General features: G+C 40.2%; 1 protein-coding gene across 1 annotated transcript in view; it reads right to left on the bottom strand.

Moving 5' to 3' along the window:
• The window catches only part of JARID2 (jumonji and AT-rich interaction domain containing 2), a 302,580-nt gene that overhangs the window by 60,498 nt on the left and 221,717 nt on the right, over positions 1-20,365 (bottom strand). The window contains exon 5 of the mRNA XM_007054880.4: positions 6,522-6,698. Coding sequence (XP_007054942.3) covers positions 6,522-6,698 — 177 coding nt within the window. The remainder of the gene's footprint in view (positions 1-6,521; positions 6,699-20,365) is intronic.

Genomic DNA, 20,365 nt, shown 5'->3' with positions numbered 1-20,365 from the left:
TTGCCCCTTATTGAATTTTAAAAATTTATTGCATTTTTTGCAACACTTTTTGCACATACCCAAGTTTGCTAAGCCATATCCAACCACCAGTCCAAGAACTGTTTTGTACTGTATATGATGATAGCTAAACTCAGTCTTATAAATATTTAAAACACTAACTAGTTAGATTCATGCTGCAGCTGGCTCTGCGTATAGAGCTTTCCCTCACAAACACTCCTTGGGCTTATCCTACCCTATTTTTACACTTGAGATACTGTATGAATGTATTGGGATGATTGGTGGGAAACCTACATGTGGCAGATTTTCCTATGCACTGGTATTTTGACGATAAGGCAAGCTACAGCAAAGCCTGTGCTGCATTAATAAAATTAATTTACACATTAATAAAATTATATTTAATAAATAATAATTATATGTATAAAATCAGGAGGGGAAGAGGGGTAAAAAGGAGAAGTTTTATTTTGGAGAAGAAAAGGGAACCTCAGCAATTTCCTGAACTTGAGCTAGATATTCAGATGCACATCTCATGTCGTTACATACATCTCTCCCCAAACATAATGCTAATAAATATCAATTGACTGCCTCGTATTAACTCTGCATTATTATACAAAGACATCTCTTTCTCTTGCAGCAATTTATTTTTAAGTCAGTGTGTCTGAAAACATTCATTTGGCTCCCAAACAGCCTTAAAGGACCCAAACAATTGTAAAAGGTTTTTCCCTCCCGCATGAACTAGAGATGTGGGATATTCACCCAAATCTGAATATTTTAAATTTTTTTCACCAGTTCTCTTTAGGTGCCATATATGTTCAAAGTTGTACTGAGCATTTCTCACAAACTCACTTTCTGACCCCACAAATTCTTCTATCTCGGTTTGAGGAGGTATTACATCATCGGGTACTAAACTGAATAAAACAGGATAGCATTGTTGTACATGTACCTCAACCCTAGTTCAGCTTTATCTAAATTGTAGGTGCACAACTCCATGGTAAGATTTCTTGCTGCATTCTACAGGTTAAAAGGCAGCTGTAGTGGATTATGCTGGAAGTTTCTTGCAGCCAATTATGTAGTTCAAAACTATGTGTAAACAAGTATGAGGTGGGGGAGAGGGAGGAATGTTATCGATGTAAAATATTTTTGTTTTTCAAACCTTCAAAGCTAAAATGCAGAATTTTATCCTATTCTAGCACCTATCTCACTATTCAGCTCACCTATCTATCATGACCAACAGACATCAAGAGTCTCTCACTGAGCAGTTAGTCCATATAACACTACCCCATTTGAGGTAACAAGTCTTTCACTCAGATTTCAAGTCCGTTCTTTTTCAGTTTCAGGCTCCCCTACTCTTTTCTTCAGGTCATGTTTCTCAGCTACTGAAAAGCCTCAAGAGTCCCAAAATGGGTTGTCTAATTTGCATATTTAGATATGCAAATTACTGCAGAACTGGCAATTTTCATGTTACAAATATTTTTGCAGAAAAATTACATGTGCAAAAATATGTTTATTGCAACAATTAGTGGTTCTATGATATTTCAACAAAAGGCTGCAAATCTCACAAATAATTGGCAACTCACTTTCTAGGCTAGCACCGTGCCTCTAAAATATTCTTGTTCTATACTGTAGCCGGGGACAACAGATATGCTTCTATGTTTTTTTTTTCCTTGCCAAGACAAATCCAGTTGGATGTGATAGAAGTTGTAGTTCATGCATATACCCCGAAATATCAAATTCAATGCAAAACAAAACTGAGTAGCATAATTTGCATTCAACCACACGTTCAGGATTCATTCCCATGCAAACATTCAAAAACACTGACATTCATAAGAGATGCTACTTATGGCATAGCTCACATGAACAATACACTGAGTGATTCATTGAAATGAAGAGTATTAAGCACCCCCTGATCTCTTACAGAGAATTTGTTACTACAAGACTATATATGTACTGAGAATCGTTTTGCTAAATTACCCATTGCAAATTGAGAACTGAAGTGTTTTTCTTTTTTTTTTTTTTTTTTTTTTTAAAGAAGCAGGATGCACTAAAATCCAACATAGTATTTGCAGGACTGTCTCCTTGCTTTATCTGAAGGCCCAATCTACGTTAAGAGTAAAAACGTATTTTCCAGAAAGGTTTTTAAATGTGGCCCTTCCAAGAATGGGTTTTTTCTCCTCTGCCCAACAAAGGCAAAAGCCCTATAGTAAAAGTTTTACAAACCATGTTCTAGATACATTTCAGAACATGGCTTATAACTATTTCAGATACTGTTAGGCCCAGTTTACACTGGCCAACGAAACAGTTTTTAATGGAGAAAAGTCGAGTTTGGACGACTAAAGCATATTGAGAGCAAAAGTGACCGTCTCAGGTAAGGTAGCTCCACATTCACAATTCTCTGGTTTTGACAATTTTTTTAGCTGATGTCAGAAATACGGAATCCTGAAATCTTCACATCTGAAGAAATTAGCCAATCATCACTTTAAGCTTCTTAGTCTGCTACAAGATAATTGTTGTGATTCTCCCATTTTGGGAAGTTTGCAGACATTTTAAACACACTGCACATCTAGGCATTGGCAATTATGGAGGTATGTGCTCAAGGTCAAAATGAGTGAATGGTTCAGTTGAGATTAAAATCCAGTCTCCAAAACTTCTGTTCTAACCACTGCAACACAGAGACTCTTCTGTTTTCCATAAATTAATGCTGAAATTCACCACAAAATTCTATAATATGTATCAGGAAGCTTGAAGTTAAAAGGCAACCACATGATTTTAAAAGAATAGAGAGACCATTGATGCACATTCCATACATCTATTTTAACCATTTTAAAATACTATAACAGCAAGAGTGATTTTTTTTATTCTCAGTAAAGATTCATACAGTCTCTTAGCTGGTAAGACAGTCTTTGAAGTCAGCTGCAGAGTGGAAACCAAGTGATTCAATTGATTAGTTTCTAGCTTTCACCATTTTAACCTTCGTATGAATCCTAAAGCAATTAAAATCACTCTGACTGGGAGCTCAATGCCACATTTAGCTTTAGGGCTTACTCAAAACATCTTCTCCCCACAAAGATCCACACAATGGAGGGGGGAAAGTCATGGGTATTTTTATTGTTCAATTTGGTAGAAATTTCACAAACTACATGTAACACTTGTTTGTGCTGTAGTCCATGAACATGCTATTTACAAGAATTATCACTTTTATTCTATGTTACTGTTCACAAGCAACTACAAATTCGCTCCTTTCCAATCTGCTCTCTTGTCTGGCTCGTCTTGCTTGCTCCACATTCGAAAATAATTTAAAAAGGAAAAGTATTTGAAGTTCCCATAAACAATACTAACAGTTCTTTAGTAGACAAACTAAATCTGGTGCGTATGGTGACAAATTACTCCACAAGATACACCTGAAACTGTACAAAGGACAGAAGATATCAACTCCCTTCAACCAAATATTAACGTCTGACCAAGACAAAAAGCCTGAAAAAGACTCCACTATCATCATCCAAGTCTTTAACAGGGGCTGCTGAAAACTCATTTTAACATCTGCTAGACTCTCCCCTAACCAGTTGCAATGTAGCAGTAAAGTGGTACCAATATTTAAAAGCACAGCTCCACTATTTTGCCTTGTGGCAACTGCACCCATCTCTCAGAAAACAGTTTAACCACAAAATTATTGCTGCCTGCACTTTGATATTGCGTCAGGGACAATGCCCATCACACTACTGCATATTTCTCTCTCCACTCTAGCATGAAGGGGGTTTTTTTGTTTTGTTTTTGCTTTTTTGTTTGTTTGGGGGGGGGGGTTGGGGGTGTGGGGGGGGGGGTAGAACACTTGTCTCCCTATACATTTTCCTACTCTATATCATAGCTAGAAATTCAGAGTGTGCTGGAAATACCAAGCAAGTGGGAATATAACAATATATGTAATACTGCAGCAGGGTAGGAGGAGAGAAGCTAATTCACATTTTTAAAAGTTTCTAATGTGTGTGTATTTTCTACTTAGGCAACACCACTGAACAAAAGACTCCACAGCTTACAAAAACATGTACAAATAGTTTGTAAGAACCGAGTACTCCAGCAACACATCATATAACTGCTACAGGCCAGTACAATCATAGGGTAAATGATCATGTCATCCTGGAAATTTAATGTGCCTCCTGTATTTATTAGGAAGCAATTATCTGACACTATCTAATGACACTAATCAATCTTTGAACCTTTTCTGCTTTATGTCATAGCAAATGTTTAACATTTTTGAGGCCTATAGTGTTTGTCTACACATAGTACTGTAAAAACAAAAGACTTAAATCCATTAAAAACTGACTCTCGCGCCAGATTAACCTCAATTGGGGCAGCCATTCCCGTCTCATTTGAAACAGACATACACAAACCAGCAACAAATATGACAGACACTGAAAACTTAAGGTACTCTCAAACAAGGTAGCTTTTAATACACAAAGTACCTTCTGGGGGAAGATTATGTTTCATCACCTTTGACAAAACATTTCACATAATCCCTCATGTACTATACAAAGAAGCCTCACTTATATTGACTCTGATTAGTGATGAAGAGTATCAAGTCATTATAAAGGGTGAAAATAATTAACACTTTACCCCCAACTGAGGGTTCAGGTGTGTCTGGTTTCAAGCTAATTTCAAAGTGGCTGCACTTCAGGACATTCTCAAAGAAAATGTGCTAACATACAAGAACCCTTTTGGCACAACATATGCACCATGCATTTAAAGCCCTGCATCTTACAGAGCTGAGAGTCTCATTTGCGCTATGCATGATTCTGTACTTGTTAATACTGGACTTTGATGCAAGATATAAAGTTTGGATCCTACAATCAAAGGTTCAGGCCTTTTACAACACTGAAATTGTTGCTAAAAACTTGTGAATTGTAGTATTGCCAGGTATCCTCTTTCCTCTATCTCTGTGCAACTGGCCCCAAAACAGAGAAATAAACTTATAACCATTTTAAGTGAAGGGTAAGAAACAAAGTGCCACACCTAAAAAAAGGCCTAATAGAGTATACCCAGAAACTAGTGAGGGGCAGGGGGCAGAGACAAGAGAGGAGAGGAGAGTTTCCACTGGTTTTGTGACCAGGTGGGTGGATGTATGCATGAGGGAAGGCAGAAAACGCAGAAACTGAGAACACACAGGAGGAGAGAGAGAGACAGACAGGCAAAAAGCAAGAAAACCAAGAATCAGCCTGTAAGCATCGTGTGACCCTGGAAAACAGCTAGAAAGAAGATTTTTGGGTCTGATGCTTGCTAAAGAGGCTTGGGTGGCAAGCTACAAAATTGTTCCTTTTGTTCTTGATTTCTCCTGCTTTTGGAGAAGCAGAATTTTGTACATTCCTTATAAATCAGATTGCATCAATTTCTACTTCCAACCGGAACATCCCCAATCCCCTGAACTTTGACTATCTGCTTGGGTCAAAAAGGGGCAATAATACCTTTGATCCTACAAACTGTTCCTCATACTCATAAAGAAAACTCTTGTGTAAAATGGGAATGAGGCAGCAGGAAGTGGGGGAAGCCTGGATCTCCTAGTGTTTTCCTCGGAAGGAAGAAAGAGCAAAGAACCCAGCAATGGCCACTTCTATCTTCCCTGGAAAGCCGGCTATGACAAGGAGTCTGTGCCCTTCTGCAGAGAGGAGGGGAAAGGATCCGGCAGACGTTGCAGACCAACTCTTCATAGCAAAGAGATATTGTGGAAGGGAATGGGGAATACATAATTTTGTTTATTGTGGTGAACAGCCCTGATTTAATATAGGGTGATGCTGATGTCAATTGGACCATGTGGGCTTTGGTAGTAGTGGGACATGACACCTCAGGTTCTTTTCACCCTGGCTAGTAGGCTTAGTCCTGAGGTTAGTAGGTGTTGAGTACATGTTGTGGTGACACACGCTGATTAGTTTATCTGGATATGACTGACAACCATATGAAGAAATTAGGTTGCAACTAATGCAACTCTGATGACATGGAAAAAAAATAAAGTGTGTAGAGGTGAAGTCCTATGTTACTGACAAGGCTAACACTGCAGCTTAGAAACTCAGCTGCAAACGTGCTAGCAACAGCTCACATCCGAAATTAAAATGCTCTCTCTTGGATATATTTTGGTAGCATTTATTGATTTTGTTTTTTATATTTAATTTCAACAACATTAAATTATTCCAGATTAAATATCTAAGTAAAGGCACCGAGGAAATGCCAAATAACAGCATCAGGGATTAGCAAAACTGTTTTCACCATGTAGTTCTAACCAGCTCCCTGGCTGCTCATTTGTATTTCTCCCACAGACAGACAGAATTGCAGCCTCTAGACAGAAGCTGGATAAAAGGGAAGATGCGAACCATTTTCATGGTATGGACAGTATCAGTTTTCTCCCAGATGTGAAGTCACTGCAGGGCTGAGAATATAATTCAGTTCTTAGAATTCTTTACAAGGCAGCGTCCCCCGCAACCCCCACCCTCTCTTCTCAACTGTACGCTGCAGGAAGACAGACAGAATGATTTAGGACCTACCATGCCCATTTGGAACGTGCTTATGTGTTTTTCCTTTCCTGGGGGTTGACTGGCATGAAGATGAAGCATTGTTTGTGGCTGTCTTTGTATCCTCTGTCTCCTCGTCCTCTTCTTCATCCTCCTCCTCGTCCTGAGAGCTTCCAAAATAAACCATGTTGCTGGGCAGGGCTGGAGAACCTGATCATTATGAAGAAAAGGCTCATTAATGTCATTCCATTATTCCTCTGAGCTACCAGCATTATTCACAACCTAATTTAGTGTTAAACATAGCGGAAAGAGAGGCGGTCAGACTAATGCATGCCTTCAGTTTTGGTAATGCTATTACAAAAGGGATGTATACAAAGGCCACGCTTCCAGACTCTATTATTAAGTTAAACCACCAAAAAAAAAATAAAATAAAATAAAAATTAAATAAATAAATAAATAAATCAATCTTCCTAAAAGCCCAGATTAACAGTCCTATTTATTTAACAAAACACTTAAGCACATGCCTAAAGCTAAGCATGTCTCTAAGCACTTTGCTGAACAGTGGTGGTCTTAGGCATGTGCTTAAATGCTTTGCTGAACTGGGGCCAAAGACAGTATGGATAAACTAATCTATAGCCCAGGAACACTTTAAAGTAATACTACTTAGTATTTATAGTGCTTTCCAGCTGTAGATCTCAAAGCACTTTGCACGGATGGGTTACTGTCTCCATTCTACAGATAGAAAAGAAACAAGGCACAAAGAGGTCCAAGTAACAGCAAGTCAATGGTAGAGGGTGGAACAGAATCAAGATGTCCTGATTCTCTGCCCATTGCCCAGTTCTCTGGCTATGCTCCCTCCCAGATCTCCTTTATGTCATAAGATGTGCCATCTCATTTGACTTGCACACAAAAGGACAAATATTTTTAAATGTGCCATTCAGTTAGAGACATATGAGAAATAAAAAGTGCAGTGAATAACAAGCCAAGATTAGATTTTAAATGAATACCCTATCACAGCATTTCCTTTCTATCTGTAATGTGAATGCATGCGTTTTCCTGCACTACTCAAGGATACAGGATTGTCTCCCTCTAGTAGCTAGTTTATAATACAAAAATACTACTGACACCTAAAGAACAACCTCCCATCTCACATGTTGATGAGAGAGTCCCCAGCAGGGACAGATGCCCAAGGACTACTCTATGCAGTTATGCACACAAAGGTTTTTTTGGTGTTCCAAAAAAAAGAAATCTCCATGGAAATGGAGCTCATTAATGCACTATTGTCCTACTGCTAAATAAGAGTGGGAAGTTCTGCAGAGCTGCAAAAAGTAGTTCACCATTTGGTCAGAGCCCCTTTGCAAACCCTTTTGACTGTAAACGCTTTGGAGCCGCTATTATGCTGTTTAATATTTTTGGTGCCTTGTTGTTCATTTGTTGTGACTTGCTGTAAGATGCCACGTACAGTTTCTGCACTATCTAAATGATGCATTGTTATAAAGACCTACAGTTCATTCAAGTTAATCCTTGGGTTTAATGATTCCTGGTTCAACTGGACATCAAGAAAGTGTATTATATTGGAAGGGGATAATGAACCTATACAAAGTATCTGACACGCCTTGGAAAGAGTGGCTGGAAACATCAACCTCATGCTGAGGATCACAGTGATTAGCACTACAACCTTGGTCTCTCAGAAGTAAAAATATATTTTGAGGTTTGGCTGCTCTGCGGTCATGAAGGCAACTTGTTTTCTAGGAAGAAACCCTATTTCCCCTGCTGGGCCTCACCTAACTATGTCATCATCGGGGTTGAAACAGCAGCAAGAAACACCTGCTACCACTAGCACCAGTAGCCCTAAGAGGAGCTGTAGGGGGCCTGCCACCTGTATCCGCCACAAACATTTCTGGCAGAAGCCAAAGAAGAATCACCCCTCTCCCCAAAACAGACGAGAGGCTGAGGGGCAGGGAGAAGCTGCTCATGTGGGGGAAAGGTGGAGCAGGTGAGCGTGGCTGTCAAGATGCCAGGACTGACCGCACTGAAGACACCGGGGCTTTGAACACACGTAGCAGTCTCTGTCCTCAACTTCTTTAGCAACCCTTGGATCTGCTGTGGGAGGGCACCAAGCAGCTACCTCTCTCCCTCCCCAGCACCCTTACCCCTAACACGAGAAAAAGGGGGTGAGAGGGTGAGGCACAGCTAGGGTATCCTCTTGGCAGTGGATCAAGACCTGTAGCCAGGGGAAGAGCCTGAGGTCAAAGGCTGCTACATAGGACCATACAGACGGAAGCAGTTATGTGGGTTCAGCTGCTCACTTCAGCTTGCCCTTGCTCCCCCTATACACTCATCTCCTCACCTCCCACCCAAACATCTCCTCTCCACTTCATCACTATACACATGCGGCTCCCCATCTATTCTGGTGGGCATAGTGATTTGCTCATAGATATCTGCTAGACTGGAGACAGCACAGGTGATGCCATCTCTTCCTTACGTCTGAGGCTGCCATTAGAAGCAAGAGCCAAAGCCCTGCCTGGTGGCAGCCAGTGCTGTCTCCTGATACCACTTACTGGGCCATCAGCATGGGGTAGGTAGGACCAGCAACACCCAGCATAGGATGGTGCTTTTCTCTGCAAAGAGATTATAATATGTTACACACACAACTGGTCTATTGCACACGCTAACCGTCACATTTCTACAGAATGAGGATCAGCAAAAACAGGATTCCAGATGTGTTTGAAGGCATGAAAATTGAAGCAGTTAACAAAAAATGAACAGGGCATTTTTCTGCAAGACAGGAACTTTCTGTCACATCATAAGCAATCATCTGAAGAAGATAAGAGGTGCTGGGAGGGAAATAAACAATTCCTTTTGGACTGGCCCAACTCTTCTGCAGTAACTGTCTCAAGAAAGCAATAACCCAAGGATAGTTCTGAATGAAAAAGACATTTCCCTTTCTCTTCCCTTCACACCAGTCTGCAGTGTGAATCCAAAAATTATTAGCTCTGCATGTTGTGGCAACTCACTCTATGAATCAGTTTCAAGGACCACTAGCTTGATGCCATCACTATGTTAACGCTACACAAAACCTGGCAAGAAAACAAAGTTACTGTACATTCTAAGATGCCAGTTCTCAAAAATTTGATAGCTGTTGCTTCATTTATTCAATTTAATGCTCAAAACACACCAAGCTATGAAGCCTGTAAAATTTCAGAAGAAGAGAATACTTAAAGAAAGTCAATTAGCAAAGACAGCTTTTAAATTTAAAAAAAAAAATTAACTGATACCAACAAAAATAAATAAATAATGCATATTTTTTTAAAAAAAAACCCACACGGGTGGCTGAATATGAATAACCATATCCACATGCACCTCAAGCTTTTAGCAATTTTGGATCTGGAGCCATAGGTTATGGATCAGTCCCACATTTACTGTGCGTTTTCCCCCTCTGACTGCAGAACAGGCAAACTCTTCTTCGGGGAAGAAATTAAGTCTAACTATATGCAAGGACAGCACCTAGCAGTGTTGATAACATAACAGCAATAATACCCCACTTCAGCTCAAAGCCCATTAGTAAAGTATGAATTTGCTCTAAAAGGGAGGGAAGGGTTAACCCAGTTGAGAGCATAGCTATAGCCATCTTTCTTGGCCCCATTCATTCCATAAACATGCCATCTCTAGTTGGAATACTTTTTAAATTATTTTCTGTTGCAAACTGTGAACAACAAGGGTTAAACCACATTCCTCTGACAGCTGGGACTGGTTGGGGAGTATATTTCAAGCCCAGGGAAATTAGACTAGCAGTTTCCAATGATACAGTAGAATTGCACTAATTCTCACTTCACTAATCTAGCAAGTCTGAAGTATAATGCATCACAGAAAACCTAGTGTTCTCCCCCACCTTTCACCAGAGATTTATTAAGGTGACCTGCAAATAAAAGAAATTATGCACTTTTTAGATTTTTTTTTTTTTTTTTTATGTATAGAGAAGGCTGGAGAAGGATTTTTATTTTTAATTTAGGAAGGGTTGGGTTTTTTTCCTGCTTCCAGTTTACATTAAACATTTAGGTTCTGTATAGCCGAGGAAACATGGACTTTTCTACACCTACGGTTGTCCTGGTTTGACTTAAAGGTGTGATTTAAAATCAGTGTAGTTAAACAGGTACACAAGGCTATGTGACCCCTCTTATTCTGATTTAAATCAGGTTTACTTCAGTTGAGTATATCAGGAATCAGTTTAAAGAGATAAACCACTCTTAAACCAAAATATTTCCCAGTACTAAACTCTGCTGCACAATCTCTCTGCCTGGCCAAATATGGAGTCCTGCAGACATAATCTTCCTTTGTGGGAGAGCTGTCTTTAATTCAATCTGCTAATTACTGGGAAAATAACAATTGCCTTGTGTTCACTAGGATTTCACCTTGCGTCAACTAACTTGAGTTCAGAACACACCTTTTTTCCTTGTGAAGATGAGCCATGGGTTTGCTGTTTTCAGGTTTCCACTGGAACAATATGCGTGACAGAAACTTAAATGACTAAAATGTATCTTTCAAAATGTCTCATCCACAAGAGGCAATTGGAGTGATCCACCCATCTTCTCTTCTCGGCTTCTGACAATCAGAGATTTAGGGTTGCTCCAAGCATGGGGCTGAATCCTTGACCATTTTGGCCTAAGAGCCACCAATGAACCTATCCTCTATTAATTTATCTAATTCTTTTTTTAGCCTATTTATACTTTTGGCCATCACAACACCCCATGGCAACGAGCTCCTCACATTAATTGTGCATTGTGTGAAAAAATACTCTCTCTTCTTTGTATTAAACCTACTGCCTATTACCTTCATTGGGTGACCCCTGGTTTTTGTTTGGTGAGGAAAAAATAACATTTCTCTATTCACTTTTTACACCATTCATGATTTTATAGATCTCTATCATATTCCTACGTAGTCATTCCTTTCTAAGATGATCAGCCCTTAACTTTTTAGTCTTTCCTTAGATGGAAGTTGGTCCGTACCCTTGATCATCTTTGTTGTCCTTCTCTGAACCTTTTCCAGGTCCACTATATCCTTTCAGAGATGGGGTGAACAGAACTGGACACAGTATTCAAAGTGTGGGCACACCATGGATTTATATAGTGGCATTCTGATATTTTCAGTCTTATTTTCTATCCCTTCCCCAATAGTTCCTAGCATTTTGTCAGCCTTTTTGACTACTACTGTGCATTAAGGTGAAGTTTTCACAGTGACTCCAAGGTCTCTTTCTTGAGTGGTAACAGCTAATTTTGAACTCATCTCTTCCGGTTCTTTTATTAAAAATGCGCTAAATGTATTTTCAGGTAATCTGCCAACATCTGTGGTTTCACAATTACATTTCTCTCTTTCTTGTAAGTGTTTTCCTCTTCTCCGATGTTCTGTGAAAGATCTACACAAAGGAAACTGACTATATAGGGGAAACAAGGAAACTGACTATACACAAAGTGTTGCCTAATACACAAGTAAAGAAGCTAATTGTTGTTTAATCTCTTTCAATTAGAGTCATAAGTGTTATTTGTATAACAGGAATAAAAAAAGTCAGATGGAAGTGGGATTTTTAAATTGATGGATTTCCTTTAATAATCCGCAGAGCAAAATGTTCAAAACAATGTGCACGTTTTTTCATGTGCAAAACTTAGGCCTTGTCTACGCTGCCACTTTACAGCGCTGCAACTTTCTCGCTCAAGGGTGTGAACCCCTCCCCGCTGCAAGTTTCAGTGCTGTGAAGTGGCAGTGTAGACAGTGCACCAGTGCTGGGAGCCGGGCTCCCTGCGCTGGTAGTTACTCCCTTCGTGGGGGTGATTTTTTTTTTTTTTACAGTACCGGGAGACCCAGCACTGGTGCCGCGACTATACAGCCACGTTAAAGCGCACACCAGTGCTTTACTGTTGCTAGTGAAGACATACCCTTAGACTTGCATATAATTCAATGTGCATACGTAAGTAGGGGGTTTTGAACTCTGGCAGCTACCTACACTACTTGCACACACCTATGCTGCAAGCTCAGAAGAAAGTGGCTGATGCAATAGAACAAATGAAACTCTCTTTTTGGCAAGTTTAAAAGACAAATGTGAGTATTAACATTTCTGATTTGTCAAATGTTCAATTCCCCTCCCCTCAAAATAAAAGATGCTGTTCCCTGTGAAATTACAGGCATTTTTGTCTCAGATTATATAAGAGCATTAACAAAGTTGGAAAAAAAACCCCATGAATTTGGGTCAGAGCTACGGACTCAGGAGTATGGAAAGAGTCTCTGTTTTGCCAAAAGCAGTATTTTGTTACTCTTCAAAATTAGCTGGCAGTGTTTCTGCAATGTTTACTGAACTGCAAACCAAATGTTTTCATCTGGACAGAAATCAGATTGTGATATGTTACAACCACAACAGAAATCATTTCAATCCACCAGCCTTCTCTCTAATTTGGGCTGCGGTTTTTGTAAAATTGGATTCTTCTTCCTCAATTATTTACACAGACTCCCCCTAAACCCCCTTCTCTTATTTCTTCGAATAATTAAACATAGCCCAGCTGTGCTTTTGAAAAACACTAAAACAATTTAAGCCGTCACAGTGATTTAAGAATGAGGCAGGTCAAGGTATGTGCGCCTTAAGCCTGACCCAATAAATATGTGGCATGCCAAATACTACACTACTGGCCTTTTGTGAAGGTTTGGTTTTTTCCTGCCTTTGACATAAGGCCCCATTTTGGGGCGGCATACAGGTGGAAAATCTTGCCTTCTGAATAGGGCTGACATGCCTGCACCTCTGTGCTAAATATAGAGGGCCAAATTCTCATTTATAATAAGGCCCCTTTATGCTGCTCTGGCAGGCAGCGTAAATGGTCCTTAAAGGGGGAGTAAACTTAATTTATACCCACATTTTATGGCCCTTTTATACTGTGAGGGTGGCATAATGGAGCCTTATTGAGAAATCAGATATGTAACCTCTAATGGGGAGAGCAACTATATTTCATTTATTTAATTCCACATGCAGGAATAATCAAGTGGGACAGAGAGTTCTCTGGTGCCTGAATAGCTTGGAGAAGCATATATCCAAAGTGTGCAAGCAAGGCCAGGAGCACATACACACACTGCCCTTCAAATCATGCTCCCTCCATCATCACTGGACCATGAACTGCCTGGTGTTATAGCTATGACATACAGCCCAATTTCTCCTTTTTTCCTTTTAAAGCAGCTTGTGAAGGCAGTGGAGCATGGGACAATTGTTTATCCTTTGGGGGAAGGGGAAAGGGAAAGCTGGAGATCAATGGGAATTTTCAGAACAAAAATAATTTTCATCTTTCTGGTAGATGAGACAGACACAGAGACAAGGTAGGTAGCAGGATACTGGATGGCAAAAAATAAATAGGGGGACTTATACAAGATTTCTTATCTGACGATCTCAGAGCAATTTTGCTCCAACACCTAGAGTTGAGCAATTTCTCTCTCTCTCTCTTCACACACGCACACAAAAACGGAACACTCCTTCCACTGTGATCAGATCACTATGAACAGGATTTGGACTTCAGTTGGAGTGCCACCAAGACTGCTCTCCCTGACCCTTCCACAAATACTAACTGGCTATTTTATACAGGAGGAATTTTTGTTCCATCATCAGCCTCTCTCATGGCAGAAGTGCAGAGCAGCTGCTTGTGTCTGGTTCAAAAGCATGCACAGTTGCCAGCATTTTTCCCTCCAAGGGACAACTCAACAGAAATGTTGGGATTCTGATAATTTACTAGATCTTTGGCTGCCAGAAGATTTTACTTTCTCATGAACTGTAGGTTATTTAACTAGTGACTCCAGAGCAGCCAGCAATACAGGTGACTTATCAACAAAACAAAAATGAAGCTTGTGTTATCTTTTGCTTTGTTATAACATAGGAAGGAAGGTTTTTTTGTTTTGTTTTTTTAAAAAAGAGCTTTTCAGGTTTTGTTTGCCCTGCAAGACTATGCAGCCTTGTCTACACTAGCTTTTCCCCAACTCCTAAAAACTGCCCATCATTGCTACCATTGTTTCAGCTCCACCACTGAAGAGTAGAAATGCTAGTGCATGCAAGGAGCAGACATAGTGGGGGCCAACGTCCTCATGGGCACTGAGTGCTGGAACCTGTTCTGCCCCTTCTAAGGTGGCGCGCCCCCCCCCCCACTATCGCTTGCTGCCGTCTCCACCCCTGTCCCCCTGCCAGCTGAGCAGGGCTCTAGGGGTGTAGGGGTGTCTGGGGCAGGATGTTGGAGAGAGAGAGAGAGAGCTGGGCTCCAGGGGTGAGTAACTGGGGCAGGGCGGGAAAGGGAGAGCCACGCTCTGGGGGTGGGGATGAGTGGGGCAAGGAGAGCCATGCTTGGGGCAGAACAGGGGAGCCGCCGGTACCTCTCTCCACTGGAGCTGTTCCTGAGTGCCCCACTGCTCCTCCAGGCTGCAGCAGCAGCTCCTGCTCTTCCACACGCCCCCAGTGGCAGAGATTGGTTACTACAGGTAACCAGACTTCTAGTGTCTGACCGGACACTGCTAGGTTGCCTTTTCGACTGGACTGTCCAGTCGAAAACTGGACACCTGGCAACTGTAAGCTGACAACATTTTAACCATATGTTGTCTAATCTGTATGCCTTTACTATATAATAAAGGAAATAGGGTGGGCACAGGCTCAATTTTCAATAAAATCCTTTGTTGGTTATCTTAGTAGTGTGTATGTTCTCAAAACTCAGGTTATACAATGTCAACCAAGGAAATACAATAAGAGAGGAACATACACTGAAATGTTCTAACCCATGCCACACGTATGCAAGACCCTTGCTAGTATAACCTACCATCCTCGTTTCTATTTATTGTTCTCCTCCTTCTCTTTGAAAAATAGCATCAAATTTCCTCCTATTGCTTCCCTTTTACTACACACGGTTAAAATGCTGTCAGCTCCTTGTATACACTAGCATTCCCACTCTTCAGTGGTGGAGATAAAACAACTCACCCTACTGGCTGTTAGATCTTCCCCTTGCTCTCCCCTTCATACCTTGTCTTTTTCTTTGCTCTCCGTTCCTGTATTCCTTTACTTCCCACATTCTCTTCTACAAGTCCCCCTGGTCTTTCCATAGTTCCTCCTCCCCACTCTAGCATTCAGCGCTTATATAAACATTAACTAGCTACTCATCACAGAACCCATGCAGGTACATTACCTCCCATTTTAAAAATAGGGAAGCTAAGGCAGAATGAATAAATTGACTTGACCGTATTAAAGCAATAGAGGGAACTAGTCTCAGAACTAGGATTAGTTTAGAATTAGAACTCATTCTCGTACTTATTCCACCAGACCATGCTTCTTACACTACTAAGCTATTCCTCTTTGTGATCAGAGGTTACTTTTGCTGCTCAGCAGAAGAGCGATCTCCAGCTGCAGGCTGGCAGCCAGGAGGGAGTTTGCACTAGCCCTAGCTCCATTAGTAGCAGCACATATGGCATGTGGAAGCACAGACATGGAATGGGGGTTGTGAATAATTGCTATAGTTCCTAACATTTTCACATTGACAATAGACATCAAACCCTAGAACCTGGTTTGCATTTTCAGGTCTGTCATCACCTGATGGGACAGATTTTTTGTTTCTTTAAAATTAAAGTAAAAAATAGCCATAACATTTCTAGCATTACAAAAATCAGAGGGCTCACCGATATTGGCTTACAAAGGCCAAAACCACAGTGACATCAATACCTCTATAAAGTACTGAAATGTTATCCCCATTTTACAAATCGGTCTCGAAAATCTAATTGGCTTGCCTATAGTCCTGCAGTGAGTCAGTGGTACAGACACGAGGAGAACCCGGAAGACCAGTCCCCTCTTTACTAGAATCAAGTCAATTTCACGCTGCTGCAGCAATATAGGAAGAGCAGCGGAAGCAGGCACTGGAGTCATTCATGTGAGTGGAGGTCAGGGGGGCAGCATAAGGGAGAATCTTGATTCCTCTGCAGCACTCCGGAGGCTACAGAGTAGAGAAAAAAATAGAAAGTTCCTTCTACCTTCTAGCTGCATTTCCAATTTATCAAACATCTTCTAGCCAGAAGTTGGTATGAAAGATAGAGGTCCGCACACCAGGTTCAAGGATAGCATCCTAGCAGAAGACCTATCAACTGCGGAAGGAGGGAGGTCAGAAGACTTTCATCACTCATACCTCACTACTATGGTTTCCTCCATTATCTTGTATATGCTCTTTTGGCTAGTGTGTGCTTTGTAAGTTTTTAAACCTCTACCATTACAGCATAAATTAATGCTTTATTCTTCAATTCCTGTCCTAAACCACTGTTAATGCACAGCACCATATTTTACCGGTGGGTGAAGTGATCCCATATACAACATATATTTATTTTTCATACTACATAAGAGAAAAGCTCTATCTATGGCAGAGCACTGTGTATTAGTCTTAATTTTGAAAAGGGCTTTAGGATTCGCTGGGATGAAAGGTGTTATATACAAATGTAATATCATTAATGGAATGGTTCAAGCAATTAAAATCTGTTCATTTCAAAGCTTGCACAAAAGATATGGGATTAAGTCTTATGATTTCTTGTCATGCCAAAAGCTCAACTTCAAATGCCCAAATCATTTAGTACTGAAAACCAGCTATGAAAATTGCCTTCCAGTTTTTTGTAAAACTACCTCAAGTCTTCATGTTGCAATTTCTTATATTTTAGAATTAAACTAATCAAGGTTATGAAGCAATTAAACTTCTCTTCCCAAAGTGTCAGCATTTTAATGCCCTCCTTTCATAACTATATTGATAAATCTGCTATTTGATTGGAATTATCTTATTTGGCTTTCTTTAACCTGTTTGTATAGTTCTTATGTAGTTCGTAAGAGACTGAAGTTGGAAGTGACAGAGGAGGAGAAAGACCTCGGTATGTTGGTTGATCACAGGATGACTATGAACCACCAATGTGATGCAGCTGTGAAAAAGACTAATGCAGTCCTAGGATGCATCAGGCCAAGTATTTTCAGTAGAGACAGGGAAGTGTTAGTACCATTACGTAAGTTATGGTGAAACCTCATCTGGAATACTGTGTGCAGTTCTGGACTCCCATGTTTAAGAAAGATTAATTCAAACTGGAACAGGTGCAGAGAAGGGCTGCTAGGATGATCCAAGGAATGGAAAACCTACCTTATTATTAGAGGAGACTCAAAGAGCTTGGCTTGTTTATCCTAACCAAAAGAAGGCTGAGGGGAGATAGGATTGCTCTCTATAAATATATCAGAGGGATAAATACCAGGGAAGGAGAGGAGTTATTTAAGTTAAGAGCCAGTGTAGACACAAGAACAAATGTATATAAACAGGCCATCAACAAGTTTAGGCTCAAAATTAGATGAAGGTCTCTAATCATCAGAGGAGCGAAGTACTGGAACAGCCTTCCAAGGGGAGCAGCGGGGGCAAAAAAACCCTGACTGGCTTCAAGACTGAGCTGGATACGTTTATGGAGAGGATGGTATGATGAGACTGCTTACAATGGCAAGTAGCCGATCCGCAACTGCTAGCAGCAAATATATCTAATAGCTGGTGATGGGACACTATATGGGGAGGGCTCAGAGTTTCTACAGAGAATTATTTTCTCAAGTGTCTGGCTGGAGGTCTTGCCCTCAGGGTCTAACTGATCGCCATATTTGGGGTCGGGAATGAATTTGCCCCCAGGTCAGATTGGCAGAGACTCTGGGGGTTTTCGCCTTCCTCTGCAGCCTGGGGCATGGGTCACTTGCAGGTTTAAAGTAGTGTAAATGGCAAATTCTCTGTAACTTGTAGTCTTTAAACCATGACCTGGGGACTTCAGTAACTCAGCCAGAGGTTAGGGATCTATTTCAGAAGTGGCGAGGTTCTGTGGCCTGCATTATACAGGAGGTCAGACTAGATTATCATGATGGTCCCTTCTGACCTTAAAGTCTATGAGGGGGGTAGTTTAAAAATGTTATGACACACAAAGAGAAGATATGCCCTGTTAAGATAGCAGAGGATGGAGACAGCAGGCCACTACATTTTCTACCCAGGAAAATGACAACAGTTAAAGGGGTATGCCACAGCAGAGTAAATAAAAAAAAAAAATTCTTCAAAAAAAATGTAATTGTTAATCATCTTTTGTTTTATTTAGATTATAATAAGTTTTTCTTTTTTTAACCTAAGCTTGTTTTAAATGAAATCTGAATTTAATATAAACTATGTTAAGCTCTAAAAATGTACTATAATCTCTTAAAACACTTAAATAAAAAAATGAATATGCTGAATCCAAGAGCTTCTATTAAAAATTTGGTTTTAAAGGCTGCTCTTCTACATAAAGAAAGAATTGGGGGAAAACATCTAACTTTTGAGGTCAATCTTTATAAATATGGCACAATAAGTAATGTACTGTATTAAGGGCTTGATCCTGTGGGAGACCCAGGGGCTGTGTACCCGGGTACAAGAGACTGTCCAAGTCATCACAGGTGTTGGGACCCAGCCTCTGATTCCAGGAGATACTATCATGTATCTCATGAGGATCATCCATTAACCCTTCCCCCTCCCATCTCCCTGGTCTCATACTCTTGTTTTAAAGCTTCTCCCTACCTGAACATACTAAAAATGTACAATCAGCATCTGAAAATATTAAGCAATATAATTGCTTAAATATATGTACATAGTTATAGTGTACCCTCCTAGGTAACAAACAGATGGTACCAAATCTAATGTAAAGGCTCTATTTAATTGTAAATTAACAGGTTTTAATGGCTATATATCAACCAATGAGAATGCACCTTTCTTTAGAAAGTAACCAAGAAACAAATGGAAAGTTTATGAAAATCAATTATTTAAACTGAGACTTTCCACTTGATTTAAATCACAATTTAAGTTGCTGATTTAAACCACCTTGATTTAAATCAATCCACCCAGCTGTGACCTTAGGCACCCCTGTGTTCACACCCTACATACTACTGCAATAATTTTTGTACAAAATACGCCTTGTGAGATATCATTTGAAAACTAACTCCACACTGGTCAATAATACTATTGTAAAATATATGTAACAATGCTGTATGTGAAATTATGGATATTTACTAATGTTATGCTTTAAAATCTGTGACTAAAAGATGGGCAATTGCTAAGTTTTCTCCAGACAGTGGAAAGAGGCCAATACCTCAAACCAGGTGTGGCCCAGATTCAATGGGCTATTCATTCGTATTGGAGATTGCAGCAGGAAGAGATAATTTGCATAGTAAAAACCAACAGCAGGGGAGGAACAATCAAGAAGCCTGATCTTCCAAACCTTGTGGCTCCTTTACTCAGCATGAACTAATGAACTTTATCTGGGGGTAACCTTCAGAAGAATACATTTCAAAGGCTTATTCAATTGTCAAAGGGAGGGGCAAAGAACCCAAAGTCACCCTTCACCTTAAGGAGACAAAGAAACCAAGCTATTTGAGCTCTGTGTTGGGTCCTGACCATTAAAAAGCTGGAAAGAAGACTGTGGGGGAGAGAGAGAAACCATCTTGAACGAAGACTATCTTGCTAGATTAAGTTTTAGACCTTTAGATTCATTTTTTCACTTTTGTTTGTAATCATTTGACTTTAACCCTTAAATCTGAATTTACTTAAAATCTCTCTTTTTGATTAAATACACTGGTTTTGCTTCTATTCTAAATCAACCAAGTGCTGTATTTGAATTGCAGTGATTATTAAAAACTCCAGTTAAAGCCACACGCTGCTGTGCTTTTGTCTCTTTAAAGGAGCAACCGGTCTTATTACTGAACATTTCACGGCAGACTATTTTGCGGAAATTCAGGACTCCGGGTGTGTTTGGGACACTTGGCTACTAGCACCCAAGGGTGGAGGAAACCAGAGCATGGCTGTGATGTGACA

Source organism: Chelonia mydas, chromosome 2 (genome assembly GCF_015237465.2).
Source record: "Chelonia mydas isolate rCheMyd1 chromosome 2, rCheMyd1.pri.v2, whole genome shotgun sequence".
Classification (NCBI taxonomy): Eukaryota; Metazoa; Chordata; order Testudines; family Cheloniidae; genus Chelonia; species Chelonia mydas.
This window is presented reverse-complemented; position numbering and strand designations above follow the sequence as displayed.